General features: G+C 46.4%; 1 protein-coding gene across 2 annotated transcripts in view; it reads right to left on the bottom strand.

The window, feature by feature from the left end:
* Positions 1-27142, bottom strand: part of LOC112856506 (myocardial zonula adherens protein) — a 122563-nt gene extending 95421 nt beyond the window's left edge. For both annotated transcript variants that reach the window (XM_086710786.1, XM_025920090.2), the window contains exons 1-4: positions 26986-27142; positions 17190-17276; positions 3880-4035; positions 11-103 (exon numbers count right to left, since the gene is read on the bottom strand). In XM_086710786.1, coding sequence (XP_086566912.1) covers positions 11-103; positions 3880-4035; positions 17190-17276; positions 26986-27051 — 402 coding nt within the window. In that variant the 5' untranslated portion in view covers positions 27052-27142. The remainder of the gene's footprint in view (positions 1-10; positions 104-3879; positions 4036-17189; positions 17277-26985) is intronic.
* Positions 27143-27567: the final 425 nt, after the last annotated feature.

The following is a 27567-nucleotide window of genomic DNA, read 5'->3' as shown; positions in this document are numbered from 1 at the left end:
ATTGACTTACTGACAGTTCCTGGGTGAGCTGTCGAATCTTCTGTCTCATTTCATCATAGTCTCCATACATTCGCTTCCTTACTTTTTCCAAAGTGGCTCTCACCTGCAGCCCACAAAGATGCTGGTTAAAGATCAAGTTATAACACTTTTACATAAGACTGCCAAAACCCTAATTTAAGGGTTTTAAGAAACCCTAATGGGAAGACGGGCCCACACACACAAAAAACACACACACACAATTTTAAGTACATGACACTGGGGAGATTAAGGGAGAAAAATCATCCTGACATCTAGTTAAGAGCCAGTGGTATTGTCCAAATAATAACAATGATAATAAATATGTACTATGATTGTATATAATTATTAATAAAGATTAATTACTAAATAATAAGCTCTGAAGAAAAAATGGTTTGTTGAAATTCACCTATCACCTATTAAACCACATTCAGGTAAGATTTACCTCTTTTTCTTTTTTTTTTTTCCTTGATTTACCCTTCTTTCTATTGCACATTTTTGTAAGTACAAAAATTTTAACAAGTTGACTCTATAAACAGGCAGCTAAGAGGAATCAAAAATCCAAAAAGCAAAAAGCAACTTCTAATTTTCTCTATCTCCACTCTGACCAACAAAGAGCAATTAAATACCTGGGATGAACAGCAGGGAATTAGGAGCCTAGAAAGCCCATAAATTTGAACATCAGTTCTTCAATAATCACAATAAGGCATGAAATAGAACAAAAGTCAGGGTGACCCCTAACATCTGTTTACATAATCACTGTTTAAGTTTTTCCTATAGTAGCACTTCTGGAGTGGTAAGGAGAGCCTTACAAATTTTGTAAATAAAAGCAAAAAACCTTGTCCCTGTCTCCTCCCTTCTTCTGCTACCCCTCTGATGGAGAACTCAGGAATCCTCCAACAGAAAAGAAGCCCCAAGGCGTCTGTGCGGCTCAGTTGGTGAAGTGTCCACCTTTTGGTTTCAGCTCAGGTCATGATCCTGCCATTGAGCCCTGCATCAGGCTCTGTGATGAGTGTGGAGCCTGCTTAAGATTCTCTCTCTCTCTTTCCCTCTCTCCCTCTCCGCCTCTCTCCTCTGCTCTCACTCTCTCTCTAAAATAAATTTAAAAAAAATTTTTTTAATTAAAAAAAAAAAGGAAAAGAGGTCTCAAGGGAGCCCTCTATAGGGAGGCTCCAGAACTTCCAATGCCAGAAGGGCTCAAAGGCAACAGTTGGTTGGAATAACCAGTGTGCTGGGGACAGCATGGGGAGACTTCACCTTGAAGCTGCATTTGCACAGCTAGCACATGGCTTTAAATCAGACTGCATGTTTATTCAGGGTGACTGCATATTGGTAAATATTTCAGCAGGGGGTGCAGGAGAGGGGGGTGCAAGGCAAGAGGCCAAGCCTTCACTAGATGAATTCTGATAAGAGTCTACTTTCTTCCTGTCATCTACAAACATTTTAGAAAAATGAGACCAAAAGCACAACTCTTCACTCTGGGTAGACAGAATGGCTTTTACCGTGGCCCTGAGTTGGCTCTGGTACTGCTCACCAGTGGGGACTGGGGGAGCTGGGTGGCAAATACTGCAGGAAGCTAACTGGGCCAGAGTCACTCATGGCAAGAAAGAACAAACAACCCCATAAACATGCTTAGGGATGAGCCAGCGCGAGATGGATCTGAAGCCAACTATAGGAGGTGGAACCTGGAAATTAATTTTTTAATGGAGGCTGGCAATTCAGGTCAGAACCACTCCTGTGACCTAGGCACATGTCACCCCTGGTTCACAAACAGCCTCCACCTGCTGTTTTTGTCTTGGGCAAATGGCAAGTCTCAGCCTTGTTTAAAAGGCTTACGTCTGAAGCACTGCCATGTTATCCGAGGACTTTAAGTAAGGAGGGACTAAGTATTTCTGTAAGAAAAATACTGGAGACTAGGAATGTTCAAGTTGCTCTTATATATGAAAATCAGGAATGATATATTCTGAATGATTACAAATTGTATCCGGGGATAGGATGACTAGGGATTTGAGATAACACATGTCCTATGCATTTGTGTATGTGTATAGCTCGTTTTGCTTTTATTTTCTCTATTAAGCATTTATTATAATGATTTACATTTATTATACATTTATTTACATTTATTATAGTAGTATTATAATACTACTTTTAATCAGGACAAGATTATGTTTTATTCCTTTTAATTATACAAATACCCAAATCTTTCAAGACATGAAAGAAGGTGTCCAACAGTTATTTTTAATATTTGATCAGAGATGTTCTTTTAAAAAATCCATATAAAAGTTGACAACATGACTTTGTATCTTGCCTGCAAACGCACCAAATAAAATGGGGTGTGCAGGTTTTAAAAAATTTTTTTTAATGTTTTTTTTTGAGAGAGAGAGAGAGACAGAGCACGAGTGGGGGAGAGGCAGAGAGAGAGGAAAACACAGAATCTGAAGCAGGCTCCAGGCTCTGAGCTGTCAGCACAAAGCCCAACGCGGGGCTCGAACTCAAACTGCGAGATCATGAGCTGAGCCGAAGTCGGATGCTTAACCGACTGAGCCACCCAGGTGCCCCACAAAGCTAGCAGTTTTGACTTTGGGGGCCCCTTCCCAAACTCTGCAATCTACACAGGAGAAAACTGAAGCCCAGAGAGAACAAAACCTTGGCTGGGCCAAAAACAGACGTGGTACCTCTGGGGTAGGCCACTGCCCCACCTGGCTCTGTTTCTCAAGAGCACTTTCTAGGCCACAGGTTGGTGTTCAGAGCCCATGAGCATGAAAGTAACTCATGTGCTATTTAATCACACTGATTTGGAAAACAAGGGTACTGAGAGGCCAAAATAACCAAAAAGGAAAGGAGATAGATAGATGGATAGATGGAGGGATGGATAGATGGATGGATGGATGGATGGATGGATGGATGGATGGATGGAGAGAAGACAAAAAGAAATAAAAAATTTAGAAGGAAATGCTCCTTAACAACTGTTCTGGTTAAATGTCAGAATTATGGATTCATAATAAAAAATGTATGGATTCATACATTTTTGTATTTCCCATTCTTTCTTCAAAGAGTGTGTAATTAAGAAGAAATGGAATATTAAACACAAAGAAATGGCATTGATTGGCCTAGGACGGACTGTGTCTAGTGTGGTTGACTTCTCAGCATCTGTTTGAACATAATTAATTGGTCTGAGCCAGCCATCATCAATCTCATTCTCCTCGGCAGGGGATCCATCCAGCGATAGATTTGGGAATGGGCATGTGACCCAGTCCTGGCCAATGAGACATGAGGAGAAGCCTAAAAGAGGGCCTCTAAAAAGAAACCAGAGATAAGCGGCCTCTTCTCTTCCTCCAGACACCATCACATGCTCAGATGATGCCATGAGCCTGAGGATGAAGGAGGAAAGAACCAAGCGAAACTCAGAGAAGTAGGACTGGAGACTGGACGTGCTCTGCCTGGAGCCCACCCACCCGTGGACTTAGCCCCACATGACACAAATTTCCTTTGTTGGCTTTTCCGTTACTTATGGTGAAAAGCAAACGAATTTATAGTTTTCCAAACTTATATATTAAGAGTAGAATATCCAATGTAATAAGCAAAATTGCTTAAAAGCCTCTGTATCATTCATGGAAAGGAGTCATTTGGTCTCCTGAGTACCCCTGCTTAGTAACATCCAGAAGTTCACTCTGTACCTCAGTGCAGAATTACATCCGTATTTTTAACATTACCATAAAGATACGTAGAAATATTTCCACCCAAAAAGGCGACACTAGGAATTCTTCTAAAATGTCTTATCACGTTCACATCCATGCTTCTGACTCCACCTTCTCACATGCTACAAAAAGAGGATAAACAAACAAAAGTCCTTAAATGACTCACATCTTTGATGTAGTTCATCTCTTCTTTCAGCTGATTGGTGGACCACCCATACACCACCATTTCCTTCTGTTCGTTGGGATCTGATCTCCGCACCACACCGTAGACAACACCCTGGGGAAGTTTCCTGGTAGGTTCTCCATTGCTTAAGTCAGGACGCTAAGAAGGTGGAAAGGAGAAAAGGGTAATGATCATTTAGGCCTCGTGGAAACAGCTGTGATAATGGGTGCACCATATATGACTGTGCGGGCTGTGCTGGCACAGAGGAGCCCAGTGGCAAAGAGAAACAGGGGAAACCCTGCCTGCTCGCTGTTCTCCCACTAGCACCCAGCATGGGTGCAGCCAGCCTTTTACTGTAGAGGAAGGGTACCTTTCTCAAATTTCTACAGAAACCCTAACCACCCACCCAAGAGTGGGCACCTCGCCCCGGAGCAGGGCACCTTTCTCATTCTTACAAAGGTGCCAGACAGACCTGTGTTGTCCATCATGACAACATCAAGTGCCTGCATTCTCACATTCCTAGTAAGTTGGTAATGCTGCTTTTCCCCTGATCTCAGTTCCTCCGTGTGCCCTCAACCTCATCACGAAACACATCACTTGCAATACAGGAGGCTGAGAGAGCGGGAGAAGAATGCGGGCTGCCCCCTGGCAGCCACATTATCCCCTGAGGTCAGGACTGACTCTGGAGCCCGCTCTGAGAAAAGGAGGTGGGGGTGAGTACACAACCTGCTGTGACCATTCATGAAATATTTCTGAAAAGCCAGGCAGAGGCAGCGTGACTTCACTCCAAAACCATCTTCCTGTGCCTTACTTCCTTCACCTGAAGCTTTGCTCAGGGTTGAAATGCAAACACCCTCGGGAAGGCGTAACATGGCCAAGTCCTAACACCCGTGTAGACTATGAAGGCTCAAGAAGTGGGAGAAAGGGAACTTAAGATCTGTTCAGCCTCTACTATAGGTTGGGTGTGTCCCTTAGTACACCTAAGTTGTGAAGACAACCACCCTATGACGTGGCAATTGTCCTCTCCACTTTATAGCTGAGAAAAACAAAGCTCAGAGAGGTTAAATAACTTGCTGATAGTCACATATCTAGATTCAAGACCAATTCTGTGTGACACAAAGTATACTTCCCCATACTGCAGGCTCTGTTAGATGCAGGGGGATGGAGTCAGAGCCTCCACAGCACAGAAGGGCGAGAAAAACCCAGGGACTGAGACTTCACAGACAAACCGACCTACGTCCTATATCCCCTTGGGCTAACCCTGGTACTTTGGCAATCACCATGTAGAAGTGTGAATTCCATGAGAGCGACTCTGCCCTCCCACTGATTTTTAAGCCACTTTTGCCAAAATTCCTTCCATGCAACTCACACCATATTTTTTGGCAGGCAAAACTGTCATTTGCATTTTAAAATCATTCATTTGTGGCAGAATGAAAATCTTCTAAGTCCATTTCTTTAAACTTTGCCAAAGAAAAGTCTAGAAAGATACATGGCAAATTATTAACAGTAATGACCTCTAAGGAGGGGACAGTGGGATGGGCGGGGATACTGGGCATTGGGATGACTTTCAATTCTGTCTTTATACCCTTTTGTATTGTTTCTCTGTGATGGGAGCTTTTTTAAAAAAAAAAAAACTAAAAAACAAAACACCCATTGCTTCCACCCTTCCATACATACTTGGAAAGACATAAGGAATTATGATGCTCTGCATTTACTTCCAGAAAATGATTCCACTTGAGGCCTTCGTGCTTGGGCCCCACAGGCACTAATGCAACTCCTGAAATGTGTACATAAATTTAGATGAAGACGTTGTCAGATGGCTCTTGGTGGAATGATGAGCTGCGAGTCCAGGCCTCTGGTTTCCCAGACATAAAATTAGGAAGAGGAAAAGCTCTAATGAAACTCTCTATGTACCAGGAAACAAAAGCAAACTCTTTCAGTCAGACCCCACCCACTTCCTGAAAAACAAGCTGAGGCTGACAGAAGCAGAAATGCATTTCTGCAGAGCAAAGCCTTTCCCATATGGACCGGCTTTCAGGAAAAGGCTCAGGTGGCCGCACGCAGACCACTCTGCCTCCCTGCCCTGCCGGGACACGAGGACCACCGCCTACGGAAGAAAACACAAAATGTCACGGACAACACAACAAGGTCTATGAAATTCATGGACCTAACGGTTACCCACGTGAAAAGACAGCCAAGATCTGTTAAGTGAGAACCAGTCATTTCCCTATTCTTGTTTTTTTTTTCTTTTAAATGTCTGTTTGTGTGTATAAAACATTGGAAAGGATGGAACCCAGACTTTTAATACCAGTGTCTTCAGTTAAAACAGGATTTCATTTTTTCCTTTATGCCTCTTAGCCAAAAAAAGAGCAGGGGGGATTATTTTTGAATGGACAGCTTTCATTTCAACTTTCAAAAAACTAAACCTAAAAGAATATTACAAAGTCAGGGACTAAATAAGAGCCCAGAGAAGGGCCATGAGGATGGGCCATTCCCCGAGGAGAAGGTTCCTGAGGCAGTGTAAGCAGAAACTGTACTGTGACGGGGACAGGGAAGAGATGTTTGCCAAGAAAGCACAGGGGAGCAATATTTGTTGTCTGCTTTATTATACAGTATTTTCTTTAATCCTCACAATAACCCTACCATGTAAATATTAGTTCTTCCAAAGTGCAACATCCAAGTGCCTGAGTACATCTTCCCAAATCTAAGCTCTTCCCTTGACCACAAAGCCTTCAAAATAGCTAAGAGTCAAGAGTGAAATTGAAAGTCATGTCTCCATGCGGCAGCCCAAACCTCAGGGGCAGGGAAGCCAACACCATGGCCCCCAGTCCGGTCGGGCTACTGGGAAGAGGCAGGCTCAGGATGGGGAGGCCCTTGTCCAGCCTCCTGGGATCCGTCTTCCCCTCTGCCCTCACTGCCTCCTTTCTGTTCCTTTATCAGCAAACCTCTCCTTCTCACCACAGGGCATTACGCGGGCTATTCCCTCTGCACGAGGTGCCCACTGGTGGGCTGAAATGTCTCTCCTTCAAGGCCTCTTCAGACTGGTTAGGCCTCTACACCCTCACCACAACCACAGTGGAGTGATTATTAGTATTGTCATCTATCATCTATGTAAGGCCTGCTCCCCAATCCACTGGGCCTCCTTTGTCTTCTTTTCCATCATAATCCCTGACATCTCACAGTGACAGACACTCGATGAGTTTCTCAATAAATATTTGCTGAATAAAGAGGGAGTTTTAGAAGTTGGAAGAGGTTCTGGGGAACTTCCCAGTATACATAAATACAGTCCAGCTGAAGGGAACACCCTCTGATCTTCTTAGAGGGAGGGACAGGGAGCTGCGGTTTGCCCCCATCATAAAATCTCTAGGAGTTGCAAAGGAGCCCGAGACTGCTATCATTGTGATGAAATGTAAGTAAGCTCTTGGTGAAAAATTGGAGAACACAGGAAGAAGAGAAGAGAAGAGAAGAGAAGAGAAGAGAAGAGAAGAGAAGAGAAGAGAAGAGAAGAGAAGAGAAGAGAAGAGAAGAGAAGAGAAGAGAAGAGGAGAAGAGAAGAGAAAAAAATGAAAGGAAAGGAAAGGAAAGGAAGAAGAGAAGAGAAGAGAAGAGAAGAGAAGAGAAGAGAAGAGAAAAGAAAAGAAAAGAAAAGAAAAGAAAAGAAAAGAAAAGAAAAGAAAAGAAATGAAAAGAAAAGAGCTGGCATGTTTGGCACTGTGACCGTGGCTGAATTTTTCTCCTCTCGGGTCCTTTAAAATATCTCCCTATAAGATAAATATTAGTTTTTTTAGGCATGATAAGAGCATTGCGATTATATTAAGAGATAGCCTTTATCTTTTAGAGAAACATGATTAAATATTTATGATATCTGGGATACAGGGTGAAGGAAGCAGACAGGAGTACAGACAGAGCAGGACTGAGCATGGGTCGAGGGCTTCAGGGCTGGGTGAAGGGTCAGTGATGTATCACATGATTCAGTTTCCTTTTGTAGATGTTTGAAAGTCTCTGTAATTAAATTTTTTTAACTTCTTTATAAGGCTGCTTGGTTGATATTAAAATATCAGATTCTTAAAAATGTCCTAGGCCTAATAAAAGCCTCCTGGGTATGAAACAGTAGTAGGCAAAATTGCCTTGAAAACCAAAGCCCTAACAAATACATGAAATGAAAACAAAGTCCGTGTCAAAGAAGGGAAAAGGTAACAGCCAACTGAAATGCATCCCATAACCCCTACGTGAAATGCAGCATAATTAACAGCAGGCATAATTGGTGAAACAGATAGAGAATCTCTCAGTTAAACTGTTCCCTGGGATGTACTCAGAGCTGACAACTTACTTACATGCTCATGCCTGTGGAAAGTGCCTTAGAAAGATGGAAAAACTACAGAAAAGTTACTCCCCACCTAAATTCCTGCTGCAAGGGCTTTATCGCTGCTGGAGAACAAGGGTCAGAGAGGTAATAGGCAACCGTATTTCCCAAACCGGAAATCAGAATATTTGATCTTACATGACATGAGCTCCACAATGCAGAGACTGAATCTGCCGTGTTCACTGTAGTATCCCCAATACTCGGCATAAAGAGATGCTCAATAAATACGTTTGAAGGAAGGAAGGAAGACAGAATGTTTGGAATTGGGTCTATGCCAGAAGATTTGGAGTATCTGGTCATCCGAAACACTGATCTTCACCAAGGAAGAAAATCCTTTGGTGAAGAAAGGGTCTCAGGGAAGAAGTAACAGCAGACACACAGCTTAACATAAATCCAAACCAATGGTGGTAACCCAGCCCCAGAGACCAGGATGGACAGTGGTCACATGTCCAGTCAGCCCAAATGACTTAGATGGACCATTACATGAAGTAAATGACATGCCAACTAGAAGCTGAGTTATTTCCAAACCTTCTTGCTTTGAACCTCTCCTTCCAGCCAGAGGGCAGCAGCTGATGCAGGGACTGCTGAGCAATGAGCCAGGGGCATCCCACCCATCTTGCAGGCAGAGGACAGCACTTTAGGAACGTGCTGGGGCCTGTCTGACCTGTGTGCCCATCCTAGAAAATTACTAGTCCCTAATCATTACTCACTTGTGACACCGTTTTGTCTCCTTGGAACAAGAACCAACAATACAGCTGAGCCGGAGAGCCTTCCCACAGCCTGGGAGAGAAGCAGGGAGGGGAGGGACAGACCAGTCTCCTCAAGGAAATGGAGATCTCTGGCTTATTAAGGTACTTGTCATTTCTGTGAATCTCAGACTGAAGAGACCATTTTATATAAAATCATCATGTCATGCTTGGACACAGACCAATAGTTTTGAATGCTTAACGATGAGAAGGAAAAGAAAATCTTCTAACCAAGCAGAAATCCCCAAGAGACTGTAGTTCTAATAATAGTATCCTGATAGGAGGTAACTTCTTACAGATATTGTCTTCTAGCTTCTAAGCAGACAACAGCTGCTTAGGCCCAACAACTCCAGGGAAAATGAAAAGAGTATCTGGAGAAGAAAATCAGGAACTCTTTTGCTAGAACTCAGTTGTAGAGTACACACCTTAGATAACCTTGACTGATAAAATATAAATATCCTAGACAGACTTTTCCTGATAGGACAAAGTGTGCAAGTTGACATTCCCATGGCAACATGGCCATGGCACAGACCCAAGTGAGAACTGCAAATCCACCGTGTACTAGCTGCATGGCTCTGTGCTAGTTATTTACTGCACTGACTTTCAGGGTCCTGAACAGTACAGGGGGGATAATACCACCCACTTCAGAGGCTGGTTCCAGAAATACACAGAATAATATACACAAAACCCAGTGTATGCCATGGGCCATACCAGTAGATTCTGATAGATTCTAGCATTAGTGGTGGTGTCATGTCTTTATATTTCTGAGTATCTAGGATCTTGCTAAAGTCTACGTGTTTGTCTGGATGCTTCTGTCTGTCTGCTTCCCTCTTATTGGGCCTTTTTGCTGTTTTCATCCCAGCCATCAGACTTGCTATGACAGAGGAATGTTCACCCCTCGACTGGCCTTGTTTCTCTGCATGGGGAGACAATCACAGTCTCAGGAGGTCAGGAAAATAGAAAAGAGAAGAGCTGTGTGGTCCAGTGGGTTTAGAAATGATACCCCACCCTTCTGTGGTGTCTGAGAAGGCTCGGGCCTGGGATACTGCTGCAGCAGCCGGCACAGCCCTGGCCTTACTTGAAATCACAGCCACTACACTTTTCTTCTTTTACCGATGGACTTCTCATATGTATTCAGTTGAATAAGGAGTTCCACAGCTAGAGAAATTTGGAAAAACAGTGACTCCAGGCTAATATTTACATTTGCTGGAAGAGAAAACTAAGGCCCCGAGACGACTCGCCTGGAAGGCCACCATAGTGAAGGAACCAGCACTAGAACCCAGGCCTCTGCCCATCCTCATGGGGCTGCTCTCTCTGAGAGGCACGTAGAGTCCTGCACACCCTCAGCACAGCCCTGACCTCAATCTGAATCCTGGCAGGACACTCCCTCCCCTGGCAACAGCCCATGATGTTGTATAAACAGTCACACCAAGGACAAGGACGAGGACTCAGCATGCTTACTCATCCAGGGCTTTTAAGGGAAAGGGGACAATAAAACTGAATGGCAAGGGTTTCCTCCTTTGAAACATTACACTGGGGTATCAAAGTTCCCCATTTTTCATACATACACCTGGACCTGCTCTCCCTCACCGGAGTTCTTAAAGGTCTAAAGAGAGACAGCTTCTTTAAAAACAGAAGTCACTAAAGGACATCTACAATGGCAGCATGTTAACAGCTACTGAAAATATTATCTGCTTCAAATTACCCTGTCACTTTGCAAAAGACTTCACTATCACACAGACTCAGAATTGGGAGAGCTCAGGTCATGTTCACTAAAATTCAAGCATGCAGTGAGACCCCAATTTAACTGATATATCTGCAACAGCTGGTGTTAGTTCTGTCTCTTACTGCTATGTGTGTGTATATATGTGTATCTAAGAATACACTGCATATAGAGTTACATGGAACAGAGGTATATACACTCACAAAATTCTGTGAAAATGATAGGGAGTTAATTTCAAAATATTCTACACCAATGTGAATTTTAATATTCAACAATTTTGTAAACATTATACTCATATTTACCAATTTCTGAACATGAAATTTGTACCCACAAACTAATAGCATTTCCTCTCCCATATTTTTAATGATTTTTAATATATAAATAAAAGCCCATGACTAATTTATCTGACTTGTTGATACAACTTAAGTTAACATTCCACAGGGGCACCTGGGTGGCTCAGTCAGTTAAGCATCTGACTTTGGCTCAGGTCATGATCTCAAAGTTCGTGAATTCGAGCCCCGCGTCAGGCTCTGTGCTGACAGCTCAGGGCCTAGAGACTGCTTTTGATTCTGGGTCTCCCTCTCTCTCTCTGCCTCTCCCCGACCCCCCCCCCCCCGCCCCGCGCCCCCCCCCCCCCCCCCCGCCTCATGCTCTCTCACGCTCTCTCTCTCTCTCAAAAATAAATAAACATTAAAAAAAATGTAAGATAACATTCTACAAAGAAACTTGTTACAGGTTGAATTGTGTCCTGCAAAAAAAAAAAAAAATGTGTTGTACCCCCTAACCCCCAGTACCTCAGAATCTGACCTTATTTGCAGATAGGGTGAATTAAAATGAGGTTATTGGAGTGAGCCCTAATCCAGGATAATGAGTATCCTCACAAAAAGGAGAAAATTTGGAGACAGACACACACACCGGGAGAATGCCACAGGAAGAGCAGGGTTATGCAGCCACAAGCCAGGGACCGCCAGAACCATCAGCAGCTGGAAGAGGCAAGGAAGGATTCTTCTAGAGCCTGCAGAGAGAGCATGGCCCTGCTGATGGACACCTTGAGCCCAGACTTCTATCCTCCAAAGCTGTGAGACAATGAATTTCTGTGGATTAAGCCATGCAGTTCATGGTACTTTGCTACGGCAGCCCAAGAAGCTAATACAAAAACCAAATCTTAAGTCCCTCTTTAAGCACTTATTATGTGCAAGGCAGGGAGCTAGGCTCTGGGAAACAAAATAAAAAGACATACCCTCGTTTCAAATGGCTCTGGGTAAAATATACATGAAGAACAAACGTTAGGAAAACACAATCATCCTCACTGGTCATCGGGCAATGGGAATGTGAGATGCCTCAAGAGGCTCTAAAACAGAAGAATGGGGTCAGAACCCTTTCTAAATGAGAATACCTATGTTCCATTCCAAACGTAATGCAGCCTAGAATTTTCTGGTTTCATACAAATAATCCAGATTTCATGTTTAAATACCAAAATAATGGTAATGTGGTGATTAAATATCTGTATTCTAAAAAATACCACCATGTGGAGAACACAGAAAACTGGCATGGCCAAGAGCTGACGGGTAGGGTGAGCAACTCCCCAGAAAGCTCAGTGCCGTGAGAGCATGAGTTCTCTGAGGTCAAGTCTGCCGAGAGAGGAGACCAGGCCTGAGGATATGGCAGATGGATGCTCAGATTTATGGAGAAGAACCTAAGGACAGCAAACAAAGATGCTGCAGGCACAGCCTAAGAGGAAGATGCCGGACAGACAGTTGCAGGAAGGGGCATGACTCCCGGAGGGTCTGAGGGAGAAAAGCAAAGAAAGGACTGGGCTTGGCATTCCAAGAGCTGAGATTTGGCATTGAGTCACTGCCTCTGTAATCAGTATTACAGGGCACTGTGGCGGTCACTCCCATATATTAGCTCAGTTACTCTTTGCAACCAGGCCTTACTGTGCTTCCTTTCAGGGTAAGTAAACCAAGTAGCAGAGAAATAAGTGTTTGGGAGCTCAATTGTGGCCTGCAAAAGGCAGTCTCGGGGCAGTAGGTACCTTCTATAAGAGAAGGATTAAAAGCAGCAGGCAGGAATGGTCTGCCACAGGGCAGGAAGCCTCTCGCATACGCCCCAGGAACCCAGAACTCCAAAGAAAGACACTGCCTCTGCTGTGAATGCTACCAGAAGTCTCCAAACACACCATCACGAAGCTGGGGAAAATATACCATCTGCCATACCCTGCCTCTGTGAGTGAGTGATTCCTCTCCAGTGATTTCAGGAAGAGTGCACAGAATGGCCCAAATGGCAGGGGCAACTATGTGTGGCCAGCTGCCCCATGGAATCCCAGGCCCTGAAAATACACTCAGCACCTTCCATGACTGTGTCAAAGAATAAGGCCCAGGCCTGCCCTCAGGCAGCTACAGCTCTAACAGGGTCCTGGATATTCTCTGAGCAGTGTCGCTTCATCAGAAGCCCATCAGGCCTTTGGTATCTTTCCGCTTCCATACCTGAGCGAGCTCCAATCCCCCCACCTTTGCACACCACGGGCCCCTCCAAGGAACCCAAGTCATCTCACCAGGGAAGGTCATCCAGAGTTCTTGGAGGGTTATGGTGTCCCAGGGAGGGGCAACAATGCTGATGGCACATGAGAGCAGGCAGTCCCTTTCAGGGCCTTCTCGCTCGTGCCTGGCCTCTGGCTCCCAGCGACTCAAGCCCAGGAATCTGGCCAGAACATGGTGACGGAACCACTCAGAACAGCCTCACAGTTACCACCCGTACCTTCGAGTGCAACCACCACCCAAGGACTTCAGTCCTGGGGAAGCAGCCGGCCCTACCATCTCCCTGTCCACGCCAGCTCTTCTGCAGTGAGTCACCAATGCATTGCAGACGGGCACTTAGGCTGCATACCGGGCCCACCCAGTGTGAGAGGGCTCACAGCACATGCTGTCTTCACAGCTTCTGCCCTGTGCTCCTCGCAGCCCTGAGGTTCTCACGTACCCACAGGAGGAGCCGGGGAGAACCGGAGGGACCCTGGCCCCCACTAGCAACACTTTTGCCTGATTTATACATGAGGGCCCAGAATAACATTTATTTTCATTTAAAAAAAACAAAAATAAAAAAGAGACCTATTGCTCTGAAAAGTTTGAAAAGCACTGTTTAAGACAAAGGGGCTGATCGAAGTACACGACTTGGTTACCAACTCCCGCTTGACATAGAACACATGCCTTCCATCCTTGGGAATGCTTGATTCCTCTTAGTGGGGACGCACCCTCCAAGGGCTCATAGCACCAGGGTCAGTGCCCTTCATCAACATCTGCCCAGGCATGCGGCTCAGATCTAACTCCAACAGACCAAATCTCCCACCTCCCGTGCCATGCATATGGGCAGCCACTGTGGCCCTTGTCCTGTCACTCTCTCCAGCTTAGGCCACCCCCTCAAAAAGTGCTCCTTTGGGTCATCTGGGTGGCTCAGTTGGTGAAGTGTCTGGTTCCGGCTCAGGTCACAACCTCACGGTTCGTGAGTTTGAGCCCCACATCAGGCTCTACCAGTGCTGACAACTCAGAGCCTGGAGGCTGTTTCAAATTCTGTGTCTCCCTCTCTCCCTGCCTCTCCCCAACTTGCGCATGCACGCATGCTCTCTCTCTCAAAAATAAACACTAAAAAAATTTAAAAACAACAGCAACACTAAAAGGGCTCCCTCCGATTCCTCGTGCGCTGAGCAGCCCATAAGCTCCTGATCACAGCTCAGGGCCAGTTCTCTAAAAGAACAGTCAGGGCAGCAGAGAGGGCAGAAGGGGACACCCCCCAGCAGCACAGCACCCCACTCAACTTAGTCAACAACAGGGATCCAGCTGGGTCGTTTGGGTTAGGAGCTTTTACCCCCAAACTTTTTCTTCAGACAATGTTCAAAGCTACACACAGTCGAAGAAATGGTTTGACTATATAACCATAAGCACCATCATCACAAGGAAGAGTCACATTTAGTCCAATAATATCTAACGTGTGGTTCATATTCAAAAGTGTACAGTTATCCCACTATGACTTTTACAGATTTTTTTATTTTTTTGATCCCTGATCTAACCAAGCTTCACCTGTTACATTTGATGTTAACTCTTCCTAGCCTCCCTTTGGCCAGCTGTTTTTAAAGAATGTCCCACATTTTGGGATTTGCTATTCTCTCATTACTAGATTCAGCTGAAACCATCTGGCACAAATATCACATAGGTGATACTGTGCTTTACTTGACTGCATCACCTCGGAAGCCCACAGACCAGGTTGGGCCAGTACTGGTAAAGTTAGATTGGACCATGTGGTTGAAACGCTGGCTGCCAGACTGCACCACTGTGCCTTTGCTTTTTTAATGTTTATTTTTGAGGAAGAGAGAGAGAGACAAAGTGAGCGAGGACGAGAGCGGGGGAGGAGCAGGGAGAGGGGGAGACAGAGGATCTGAACTGGGCTCAGAATTAACAGCAGAGAGCCTGACGCGGGGCTCCAACTCATGAACCGAACTGTGAGATCATGACCTGAGACAAAGTCGGATGCTTAACCGACTTGGCCACCCAGGCGCCCCTGTGTGTTTTGAGTGTGGAAGTGAAAGTAATCTATGAGGTGATACTCTGGGGCCATGTGAAAATACTGCTCTACAATAACCTTCCACTAACTAGTCTTTGCATCCACGAAGGGACCAACCTGGGGTTATAAAATAGGGACTTTCCAAATTTGTCAGTTGAAGTTCTATAAAAGAGCTTTTGCTTTTTAAATCTCTGATGATTACTGTAAACTACTGAATCTTTTTTTTTTTAATTATTCAATGTGTCAAAGCCCATTACTGTCATCACTTTCTGATGGAATTTTGTTGTAAAGTTTGTTGTAAGTTTTGATGTAAAGTGGTTCCAATTTTGCCAGTGCAGTGAGACCACTTTCAAACCAGCTTCTGGGTCCTTTGCTATGACCCCATTTGGGTGAGTGCCATCTTGCTTTCCGGCATGCGATGTTCCAGGTTCACCAGGTACTTGCCTTGTTCCCACCTGCAACCAGCCATTTTTCTGGATCTTTTGGTGGGACTTCTCCTCTCTTTAAGCAGATAAGCAACTCTACATTCTCTAACCTTGCACCTAATCATAACCTCATTTTCCTTCCTCCCTCCTTCCTTTCTCTGTCACTCATTATTAAAATTAGTTCAGGCAGCTTGGTCTTTAGAGAAAGCAGGGAAAAGAGCATAAGAGAAGGGAAGGAGAGACAAAGCCCAACAGTAAATTTAGGGACATGATCAACCATTTACCACTCAATGAAGAGCTTCCTTTTCCACAGGTGGCCACGTGTGGTCAACTTCACAGCAAGGCTTGTCACTGTCATTCCATTTATAAAACTTTTATGATCATATATTAAATCATTTAACTGTTTTCTTTTATACTTACACAAAATATACACACAAGAAAAATTACTACCTAACCCCTGGCACTCTCATCCCCTTCTCTTGCTCTAGGTGTCTCCATCAGCACTTACTACCTTCTAAACTCCATAAAATATGCTTTATTTAAAAATTTTCATTCTCCTCCCAACTGGAAGATAAGTTCGGTGAGTGACAGGCATGTTTTTGCTCACTGCTTTGTTCACTACTCTACTCACAGTGTAGTATATACTATGGTATACTATACGTACATGCACAGCGCCTGGAATACAGTAGGCGCCCCATAACTATTTGTGAATGAGAAAAATGGCTTGCCCGGGACAACAGACCCGGAAGTGAGCGGCACCTCCTATGCAGCCTTTAAGTCTCTGCTTCGGTGACTCCGCAGGCAGTCAGTTATTCCCTGCCCCGTGGTCCTGGAGCCCTTCTTGCACTTCCGGATCCTAACACTTGAGTGTCACATCAACCTTGTTCATAGGTCTGCCTCACCCGAAAACCTTCGAGCTCCTCCAAGACAAGGACAAGGTCAGACTTATCTTCATGGCCCAGCACTTAGCACAGAAGCTGGCACAAAAATCTGATGACCTCCCCCTCCCTCCAGCCAAGTGCCCTCGCCCTGTGCCCGGGCTGCCTGCTGGGCTTTTCCTCTCCAGGCGGCCTCCACCAGGAGCTGGGCCTTCCGCCTCCAGCTGCTGAGAAAGGCTCAGCCACAGGCAGCTCACAATGGGCCCTTTGACTCAACAGGACTGGGCTCTTTCAGGAAAAACTCGTTCCCTGCCACAGCACCTGCCACTAAGGCCAGCGTCCCCACAGCTTTGAGGCAACACAGAGCCAGCGTTCACCAGGAAACAAGAGCAGGGGCAGGAGGCCAGCAGGGCCAGCCGGGCAGGGCAGTCTGGCTTCTGGGAAGATGGAAGATGGGGTGGCAAGGTCGAGAGGGCTTTTCATCGGCAGATCGCTGACATTCAGACTCTGTGAATACACTGCTAGAGGACCGGGGTGGAGGGGTGGGGGGTGGACGCGGGGGATGGGGTGAAAATAAAAGAGAGTAAAGATGAGAACTTGTCAGAGCTTTGCTCGGAGACGGCTTACTTGTTCTTTTCTTTCGACCTTCTTTTCACCTGACTCTGGAGCTGGACTCTCGGGAGGTACAGTCAGCCGCAGTCTGCAGACATTTGCCTAGGAGAGACGGAGAGGAGAAGCCAGTTACAAACCCGTGCCAGAGGTACAAAGAGCTGGGTGACCTTGTGCTTCTCAGTGCCGTCTCCCCCCTTTAGCAATGAGGTGATCGTACCAACCGCAGAGGGGACTCTGAGGATAAGACCAACGTTTGCCTGGCCCAGATCAGGCAACTCACCACCCTGCTGCTCAAAACGAGGACATTACCGAGTAATGTCATAGCATTCAAACAAACAGAAACCCAAGATGACAGATATCCTTATAAAAGGGGGAATTTGCAGACAGACACACATACAGGGAGAACAGCATGTGAACATGCTAAAGAGAGAAGCCTGGAACAGATCACTCCCACACAACCCTTGGAAGGAACTAACCCTGTTGATACCTTGATTTTGGCTCGAGTTCTGTAACAGTATGTATAGAATGATCGTATCTCACCTGCACTGGTCAAAATACAGCCAGAGGGACAAAAGCCAAAATATACACAGTGGTGACTGGACTGTGAAGGTGCTTTCTCCTTGGCTATATATTGAATTTTTCTCTAACAGACATGCATATACAGAAGCACAAAGTTATTTAAAAGTCTATACACTCATGTTCGTAGCAGCACTATGCACAATGACTGAAAGCGACACAAATGTCCATCGGTGGATGAATGGATACATAAAATGTGGTATATACACAGAACAGAATATCACACGGCCTTAAAAAGGAAGGAAATTCTGACACATGGTGCAACATGGATGAACCTTGAGGGCATTATGCTAAGTGAAGGAAGCCAATCATGCAAAGACATGGGTATGACACAATGACAGCTCTCTCAGCTGTATGACTCCACTTATACAAGGTATATAGAATAGTCAAAATTCCTAGGGACAGACAGCAGATCAGTGATTGCCAGTGGCTGAGGACACAGAGAAGTGGGGAGTTATTCCTTAACAGGTATGGAGTTTCAGTTTGAGAAGATGATAACATCCTGGAGATGGATGGTGGTGATGTTTACACAACAATGGGAATATGCTTAATGCCATATGTCTATTTCACCCCAATGTCACAGCCAGGACCTGCTGTGATTTCCCAGGGAGAAGTGATCTGGCCACTGGAAAAGCCCAAAGAGGGTCCCAGCAGCACCCAGAGTACCCAGCCCCATGGGCTTGTCCCTGTTATAGGCTGCATTGTGTCCCCCTAACATTTGTATATTGGAGTCTTAACCCCAGAACTTTAGAATGTGACCTTATTTGGAAACAGGGTCTTTACAGAGGTTATTAAGTTAAACTGAGGTCATCAGGGTGAGCCCTAATCCAAAATGACTGATATCCTTGGGGTGCCTGGGTGGCTCAGTCAGTTGATCATCTGACTCTAGATTTTGGCTCAGGTCATGACCTCACAGTTGGTGGGTTTGAGCCCTTCATCAGGCTCTGCACCAGTAGTTCAGAACCTGCTTGGGATTCTCTCTCTCTCTCTCTCTCTCTCTCTCTCTCTCTCTCTACCCCTCTCTCTGCCCCTCTCCTACTCACTCACACACGCACACTCTCTTTCTCTAATTAAAAAAAAAAAAAACTTTATAAAAACAAACAGAAACCCAAAATGACAGATATCCTTATAAAAAGGGGAACTTGCAGACAGACATATATATAGGGAGAAGAGCATGTGAACATGCTAAAGAGAGAAGCCTGGAACAGATCACTCCCACACAGCCCTTGGAAGGAACTAACCCTGTCAATACCTTGATTTTGGACTTGTAGCTCCCAACCAGAGGATAATAAATGTCTGTTGTTTAAGCCACCTGGTTTGTAGTGCTTTTTACAGCAGCCCTAGCAAATTAATATACCCCCGACCTGGTCTGCACCCATCCACAGGGTGGTTGCTGAGCAAACCACCCTGCAGCCCACAAACCCAGAATGGGATGGGATTGTAAAAGACCTTTTAATTCCAAACTGCCGACCTACAGAGGAACCCCCACCCACCCACCAATGTACCTGCCAGGTGGGAGACTGAGGATAACATTTTCCATGCACAGGTAAAAGAGCCCATGTGGGATATATGTTAGCACTTCCACACACATGGTCACCTACCTTCGAGATACCCCATTTTGCTACCCAGCACCTCCAGCTTCCTGTTCCCTCAGAACTCCTCCCTAATGGACCTGGGGTTGCCCTCAGGGCAGGAATAGAATTCCCCTTTCTCTACACAGGGCCTCCTTCCCTATGAACCTCTTTTCCTCTGGATCTAAAAACCCCAGCTCTTTCAACTCAGTGACTTGGTTTCACAATCACTCTCCATCTTTACATTCCTATGGGCAAGCTTCATCCCCTCATGGCCCCAGGACTACATGCCTCCAATGTGGCCAACTTTGCACCAAACCTTCAGAGCTCACCATCAGTCATGTTGGCCAAAGACAAACCACCCATTCCAGCTAGGGGGCAGCTCTCCCAGCTGACAGGCAGTAGCACCGATGGGAATCCGAGTTCTGCCAGAGAAAGGCAAACCTCTGACTCCAGGCTGCCTGGACCGGTTGAAACCGGCCGGCATTTGCACAAACATCAAAGTGTAACTCACACCAGGTAGGCAATCCAAGTCTATGATGTTCAATAATCTTCTGTGATAGGCTGCTCTAATCCATAGCATAATTTTGCAGAGAAAAGTGCTTTTCTCCTGCACCCCATCCGATGCACACACATGTATACACACAGGTGTGTAAACACATATACAGACTTGCACAAGTGCACACACGCACACACATACATGTGTCAACACCTACTAGCTGTTGTTGCTCCCACAGCAGCAGGCTCAGCCCTGTATTTTCAGCATTGAGGAAAACTGAATCTTACTTAGTGGAACACCACAGTTATGGGATTAGCTGTCCCTACAGGCAAGGGAATCTTCCAGTGGACCAAAAGCAGGAAGGTGGTAGATTCAGTATATTTCATTACTAGGTTACAGAGCAGCCACTAACTGTAAAATATTTTTAAGGGCAATGAGGGTACCAAGATAAAAAAGAAACAGCCATGTTCCCAAGAGCTCAGAATCCAAAAACATACCCAAACAAAGCAAATAAGAACACTCAGTGTAACCAACACAAAGTCCTGAGAGTCAGGGTACCTTGGTGGTTAAGGCATGGTAGAACTGCATTCCTTATATAGCAGTAAGAATATAAGAAGAACAATAGTCTTAACTGGACACGGGGGTATACTGAAGGCTCCTAGAGGTGACATTTGAGCTAGGTATAGAAAGATAATAAGACTTTGCAGTCCATTGAGGTCTGGAGAATCCATCATCAGAATAACAGCAAACAACTACCAGGCAAGGAATTTGCTCCAGGCTGGCCAAAGGCACAGATGTGCGAATGTTCTGAGACTCCAAGTGGGCCTGCAGACTACACTAGAGTGAAGAGGAAAACAAACAGGCAGGGGCCAAACTCTAACAAGCTACAAATGCCTGATGGAGAAGCAAGGTCTCTAGTGGAAGACAATCAGGAGCCATTCAACAATCAAAGCCATTCCCTTTGAAGGAAGGGACTAACACTAAAATCTGAGTTCAAGGACTCAAAAAATTGAGTACTTCCCATTATATTCCATGTATTACAACATGAACAGAAAGGAAAGAATAGGGGGAGAGATCAAGCAAGCTTTGTGCTTTGTTTTTGCTATTCTTACAGTGCTTAGCATAGTATCAACACATAATGGGCACTTGCTCAGTAAATTAAATGTCAGTATGAGTTTCTTTTTAAGATGAATTAAAACACAGCCTGAAACTCCCCAGAGAGCCTTCCACTTTCTTCAAGCCAGCCCCTCTGGTAGGGACAACAGGGAGGAGCAGCTAGTATTCAAGCCTCCTCCACATGAAAATTCACAACAAAGCCCTTGTCTGCAACTCAGGGCACCTGGGAGCTCCCCCAAGTCCTCTGGGGCTTTGTTTCTGACCTACCCACCCCTCTTTGTGGAGGCAGAAGGCTGGGTCTCCATCTATGGGGGAATCTAGAGATCCACATACCATCATGCTCTCAGCCTCAGCACCTGGGCTTACCAAAGAGAAAACTATCCTCTCGAATAAAAAGGGATGGAGAAGATGACCCAGGGATGGGGTGGGGGTGGATGGTGTTGCTAATCAGTTTACAAAGATTTCCCTAAGGAAATTAGCCAAATGTATTTACATTTCTCTAAGGCCTGGTCCACTTTGTGACTGTGGGTTCCTGCCCAGTTCCACCTAACAAGAGCAGGTGTGGTCCCTGTGGTTGTGGCTGGAAGGACACACACCACACTCTGCTCAGCACAAGCATAAAATCTTTGGAGTATGTGGGTCAGGCTGTGTGAGACACGGCATGCCCCACCTGGAGTAGGCCTCTTAGCTCTGCTGTGGCCCTGAACTTGCAGGCCTGATGATCTACATCAGGGTTTGCAGGGCAAACCTTTTCTGCAGAGGGCCAAATAGTAAGTATTTAGGTTTTGCAGACCACCATAAAAAACATTCATATCTCAGAGGCAAACAAAACAAGCCAAGAGGGCCAAATATGGTCCGGGGGACAGTAGCTTATCTGCATACAGGGACACTTTTTGTAGGTGGTATAAAGTGCTCTAGAGCCCCTCTTTCCTGTGTCAGGACTGACACCAGACAAAATTCATAAAGACAAGGACAGTGAGCGCCCCTCCTTCCTGCCCTCAATGGCTCCCTTCTGGACAAGCACACAATGTGCCCACGAATGCCATAATACAGACAGGAAATGCAGGTAAGTGAATGCACACAAATAGCAGTGCGACCTGGGGTGTTAGGACTTCCTGCTCTGCCCCCACCCCCCCCACCTTGCTCCTTCCAAACTTGAAGGAAGCTTCCAGAACACTGTCTCAGGAGGGTATTTCCAAGAAAGCTATAAGGAGACAGTGATAATTCAAGAGATAGTTCCCATTCTTGGCTGCACGTTAGAATCACCTGAGGAGCTTCCTGAAAAATACTGGTGTTATTCTTTACTTTCAGACGTTCTCATTTAAACAGTCTGGCTTAAATGAGTCTGAGGCTTAGATATTTTAAGCTTCTCAGTGATTCTACATATAACTAGGGTGAACCAGTGACTTAACCAATGGAATGAAACTCCAACTTGTTCAACAGGATGAGGAGACTGGAATATTTGGAGGCTTTCCCAGAACCGTCAAACTCTTCACCTGGGCCAGCACTCACATCCATCTGTCACCTGCTTCCTGCCCAGGTGAGCCAGAGGTGATGGCCTGGCTTTAGCCCAAGCTTCCCTTCCTGGTTTCCTGTTTGCCAATTGAGTGTGAAGTGTGGCTTCTTTAGGACCCTGATGACACACACCTCTTTTTACATACCAATTACACCAGGCCTGGGGAGGCAGGGTCCCTAACCCCTCTTCTCAAGTAGTTAATCACAGCCAGTGGATGCAAGCAATGACGGGGTGCACAGGCTACTAGGGGAACACGGAAAAGGAGAGTTCAGATAGGCTTCCTGGAAGCTGCCCCTTCATCAGAGAGGCATGAAAGAGGCAAGGAACAGCATGAAAGGTTTGGGAATGGCAAGAAATTTGGAATATTTGGAACAAGTGTGGGACGGGAACAAGGAAGCCTAAGGCCAGATCAGAAAGGCCTGAATGCTAAAGTAAGGAATTTGTAGCAGCTGCTGGGAGGACAAAGGGGGCTCCTGAGGCAGAGTCACTGGGCTCTGTATTTTGCATTTAGAAAGAGCACTGTGGCCTTAAAGTGTAAGTAAGAGTCAGCAGCGTGACTGAAATTTAGCACCATCCCTCACCTCAAGCGGGGCAGAGGGAAATACCCCCGTGTGACTCTTCCGTGTGCTTGGAGAAGACTGCAACTGTTCCAGGCTGGGAGAGCTCACTGCGGGAAGCCCTAAGGCCATGACGCAAGTAATTGCTTCAAGTATTTCAGATGGAACCTTTTCAACATGGTCTCTGGTTAGTTAGCCCTGGACCCACAGCTCCTTGAGCTCGATTAGACGATTTTTAAGGCTGACTGACTTGAAAGGCTTTTCCAAGAGATCAGAAGCCGAGCATCTGGGTTTCTTGTGTGCACACTCAGTGCAGACGAACCATGACACAGACCACATATGCAGCCCTCCCACGGGGCACTGGAGACAAGGAACCAGCCAGCATCCCACTCCATACCCTCTGCCGGACAACCAAGGGATCGCTATCTTGAGTTTCCTTAAGAGTCTCCAAGACTCAGGTCTGTTAGTCCTACCTCTGACACAGGAAGATGGGTGAACCAAAGCACAGATGTCATACTTTAGCGGGAGAGGCTTTTGGGCTAAGCCCTGACGATGCCAGGGTTCCAAAACTTTGCAACTTGGTCTGTCAGGGGCTGGTTCCAGGAGGCCCTGGTGGGGAGCCAGCCTGCTTCCTGGGTGCAATGGGCCCCCTACCCACCCATCCCTGGTGGGTACTGCAGCTAGCTAACTTCTCCCAGTCACCCGATGCCATGTCCTTTCCTACAGAGCCCACAGATACAGAAGTTATGCACACAGATGTTTCTGTGAAAAGGAAGTGAGGTAAACACCCGTCTGACCCGTTCAGTGGCCACCTAAGGAAAATTCTTTTGAGCCAGTCAGACAGAAATGGGACCTAGGAGAGTGTGCATTAGTGAAGGAGGGATAACTGGCAGGCCAGCTGGGTTTTGACAGAAAAAGCCCTTGCCAAATAGAAAGAACTATCAGCAAGAGCAGGCTACGAGACAGTCATATCCTTGTGGCCTTTTTGGGTTTGCCTCTGTTTTGTTTTTCTTTTTACGAGCCACCCAGGGGCCATGATACCGGCAACACCAGCCAAGAGTCTCTTATTATCAAGACAGTGTGATGCTGGAGGAAACTCTTGACAGATGCATGCCTCTCATCGCCCCGGCTCAACAGCTGAACGAAAAGTATTTGGCTGCACAAAGCAACACGTGCCTTCCCCCCGCAAAGAGCACAGCCTGGCCACACAACTGACCTTTCATGTCAAAGGCTCATTTAGTGGGATTAACTTCATTTACAAAATTCCCTTCAAAATCATGAAGCAATGTCCATAGTTTTTTTTAATGTTTCCCCCCATTCTCTAAGGTCATCCTTCCATCCATGGTTCTTCTCCAGCCAATCTATCTTCCTGTTGTTGCCACGGATAAAACTATTTTTAGCGCACAACTGAAGGTAGGGTTGTTGTTTTTTTAATTTCACAACCCGTAAATGGGTTGGCATCCGTAAATGCCACTCAGAGCTTTGCTTATCAGCTGACAGAAATTACTCTCCCACCGGTTTTTTTTCCCCCCTTTGAGAGATGATTTCAGATAAAAAGGAAGTACAAATTGTAGGTGGCAGCCATTGAACAAGGGATAATTGGTGACAGTCTGGTCTGGCTGCACCTCCCTGGCTGGCTGACTCAGAAAACTCCCTGTTCAGTGTCAGCTGTCACCACCATTGCTAGTTTACTTGAGTATCTGGACCAACATAGCCTGGTTCCTCTGCAGTCCCTAATTTGGTAAGCTCTTTGGAGAAAACAGAAATGCTATTTTGATGGCTAGCATGTTCTTGTTTAAGACCATCACTTGTCCAATAACAGCCAAGAGGAAAGACGGGATGATACAGAGTTTATTGACAGACTTTCAACTTCAGGAACAATTGTCATGATTACTTAGTCTACAATTTTAATTTCAAGACATCCCATTCTTATCTTTCCAAGAAATAAACGTTTTTGCCCTAAAGAAAATGCAATGTGCCTTTATGATACAATATATACCAAGAGCTTCATTTAAATGAGTGATATTTCCTTCTTTCAGTATCCCATTGTCAATCACCCCACGAACTCCTATGCACCCTTCAAGCCTGAACTCCAGTATCTCCTGAAAAGGGAGGTCTTCCTCAGATGCTTTGGGAAGAACCCTTCCTGTTAGCTTCACCCGACTTTGTTCACAATGGACCCCACTATAACAACCACTTTGTACGACGGTAGTCTGTGACAATGACTGCCTCCATGGGTAGAGTAGGCCCCGACACCTAGCCCTGTATCATCCAGAAGAAAATCTCCAAGTGTTGTTTAAAAAAATCAAGCAACAGATCGTATCTTCTCACCATGCCCCCCATACACATAGACAGGACCCATGGCATTTGCAAATCATGAGCAGAGTTGGAAATCATGAAGGGAATCCTAGAACCTGTAAAAATCTTCTTTCCTGAACAAGTGCACCAGTACTCATGCACTCAGAACAGCCCTACATGGTGATTCAGCTCCCTGACCCCTCTGGTCCTAGGTACTTTGGTTGTCTTATTCAAAAGGCAAAGCCTTTCCAATAGTCTGTCCACTGTGCTTCTTACAATGAAATACTTGAAAGTGAACATTTGAGAAAAACAATCTTCAGAAGGGCTACCTAGTACACTAATCACATCTGCTGTCACCCACTCTAGCCACCCATCTCTGGAGGAGGACTGGACTATTTCATGCATTCTGGTTCTCCCCCTCCCCCCCCCCCCCCCCCCCCCCCCCCCCGTGCCTCTATCTAGGCCCAGGGCTGGTTTTTCAGTGACTTCATTCTTTCTCAATCACAATTGTGTTCCAACTGAGCAAGATTTCCATAGAAAAAAAGGCAAATGCCTGTCTTGCAGTAAGGCTGGAACTGTGATTGGAAACCCACTTGGACCCAATGGGGATCTTGCTTTACAAAGCTAATAACTGAGAAGCCAGAGTTCGGTCAACCCTAGGTGTCTGGTGTATACACATGCACACACATACACACACGCGCATGTGCACACATCTGCCCCCTCAGAATCCATCACCTGGCCCACACCCAAGAGTAACACAGGTCTTCCTTCTAGAGCTAAAGGAAGGCAGTACATAAGGGGACTGCTAGTCACCTGGTTGAGGTATGGAAACGTAAACAGGTAGGTCTATGAGACTAGAAGATGGGAGTGCCGAAGGGGGTCCTGGCTTGGACTTAAGCATCTGTTTAGCTAAAACTTGGGGAACATGATAAGAGAAATCTCAACCACTGAAAAGAAGCACTGATTGATAAATATGAATATTATGAAGAAGGGATGAACTAAAAAGCCACCGCCCAAGGCCCTGGCAGTGCGCTCTGAGGCACTGATCTTGGAAGAGATACAGAATGGGAAAGATACAACAGCACGTGCCTAGCATCTTTCACAAAGCATCTGGGGAGGTGAGGAAAGATGCAATATTTAAATCAGAATGAACAAAGTGGTTTGCATAAACCCAAGTCCCACACCACTGAGCTCCCAGGTGTCCAGCTGCTGATCTCTACCTTGTCAGGTGAAGCCTACCTTGGGTAAACTCACTCCAGAATCGGTGTTATTCTATCACCAGCGGGGACCAGTGATCTTTGCTTTTAATCGCTGAAAGGAGGCAATTTTGGGTGTTAAAGATATTCATTACCTGTGAGTCTCAAGTAGGCACACCACAGAAATTGTTTCCCTTGCTTTTTAAACTCGTGCCGCCAATAAACGTGGCCTGACAGAGAAGGCAGGAAGGAGAGGAAATTTCTGGGAATTCCACAAAGTTCCCTAAGCCCTACGAGCCGTTGGCTGGGCATCCAGAGAAGGGTCACGGCCGGAGCTGGGACAGAACGGGAGAGCTGAGTCCAGGGTAGGGCGTCGGGGTCGGGGTCCCGCTCCCGCGCGTCCCCAACGCCAGACCCCGCTACAGCCGGACTGCCGGGTCGGGGAAGCGGGACGGCGGCGGCTCCCGCCCCCAGCTACTCACCCTCCTGCTGGGCGCCCCGGCGCCGCCGCCCGAGAGCAGGGTGACGGTGGACGTGGAGCGCAGCATCCCGCAGCGGCGGCCGGCGGCTAGCCCGCAGCTGCGCTCCTCCGGGCGGAATAAGCACGCCGAGCCCGCCCTGCGCGGGGGCGGTGCGGCCCAGGAGCTGCTCCGGCTCCTGCGGGGAGGGTGCGCGGAGGGGCGGGGCCGGGGGCGGGGCCCGAGCGCTCTCGCCCGACCCGTCTAGCTGCATTTTCTCCCCAGGGCGCGGACCTGGCCAAAGTGGAACGCGGTCCTCGGCTCGGGGCGCTGCGCCCGCCTAGGGTCTGTTCAGGGGCGGGCGGGAGCCCTGGAACCCCTGGACGCCCAGGCTCTCCCTGCCGCCTGCGGTGTCAAGGTCCACCTGCCTGTTCATCTTCACAGTACTCAGCGGCCCACCTTCACCACCCCCCACCCCCCGCCCCAAGAAGCTTCCTTCCCCATCCCTGGAAACTTCACCCCGTGTCATTCATTATTTACTGAGTGCCTACCGTGTGTCCCTCCCAGCAGCCAACACAATTGACTGGCGCTGTCTGTCCTCATGAT

This window comes from Puma concolor, chromosome B3, assembly GCF_028749965.1.
Source record: "Puma concolor isolate L17-30 chromosome B3, mPumCon1.1.hap2, whole genome shotgun sequence".
In the NCBI taxonomy this organism is placed as follows: Eukaryota; Metazoa; Chordata; class Mammalia; order Carnivora; family Felidae; genus Puma; species Puma concolor.
Note: the sequence above shows the minus strand (reverse complement) of the source record. Positions and strands in the feature narration are given on the sequence as shown.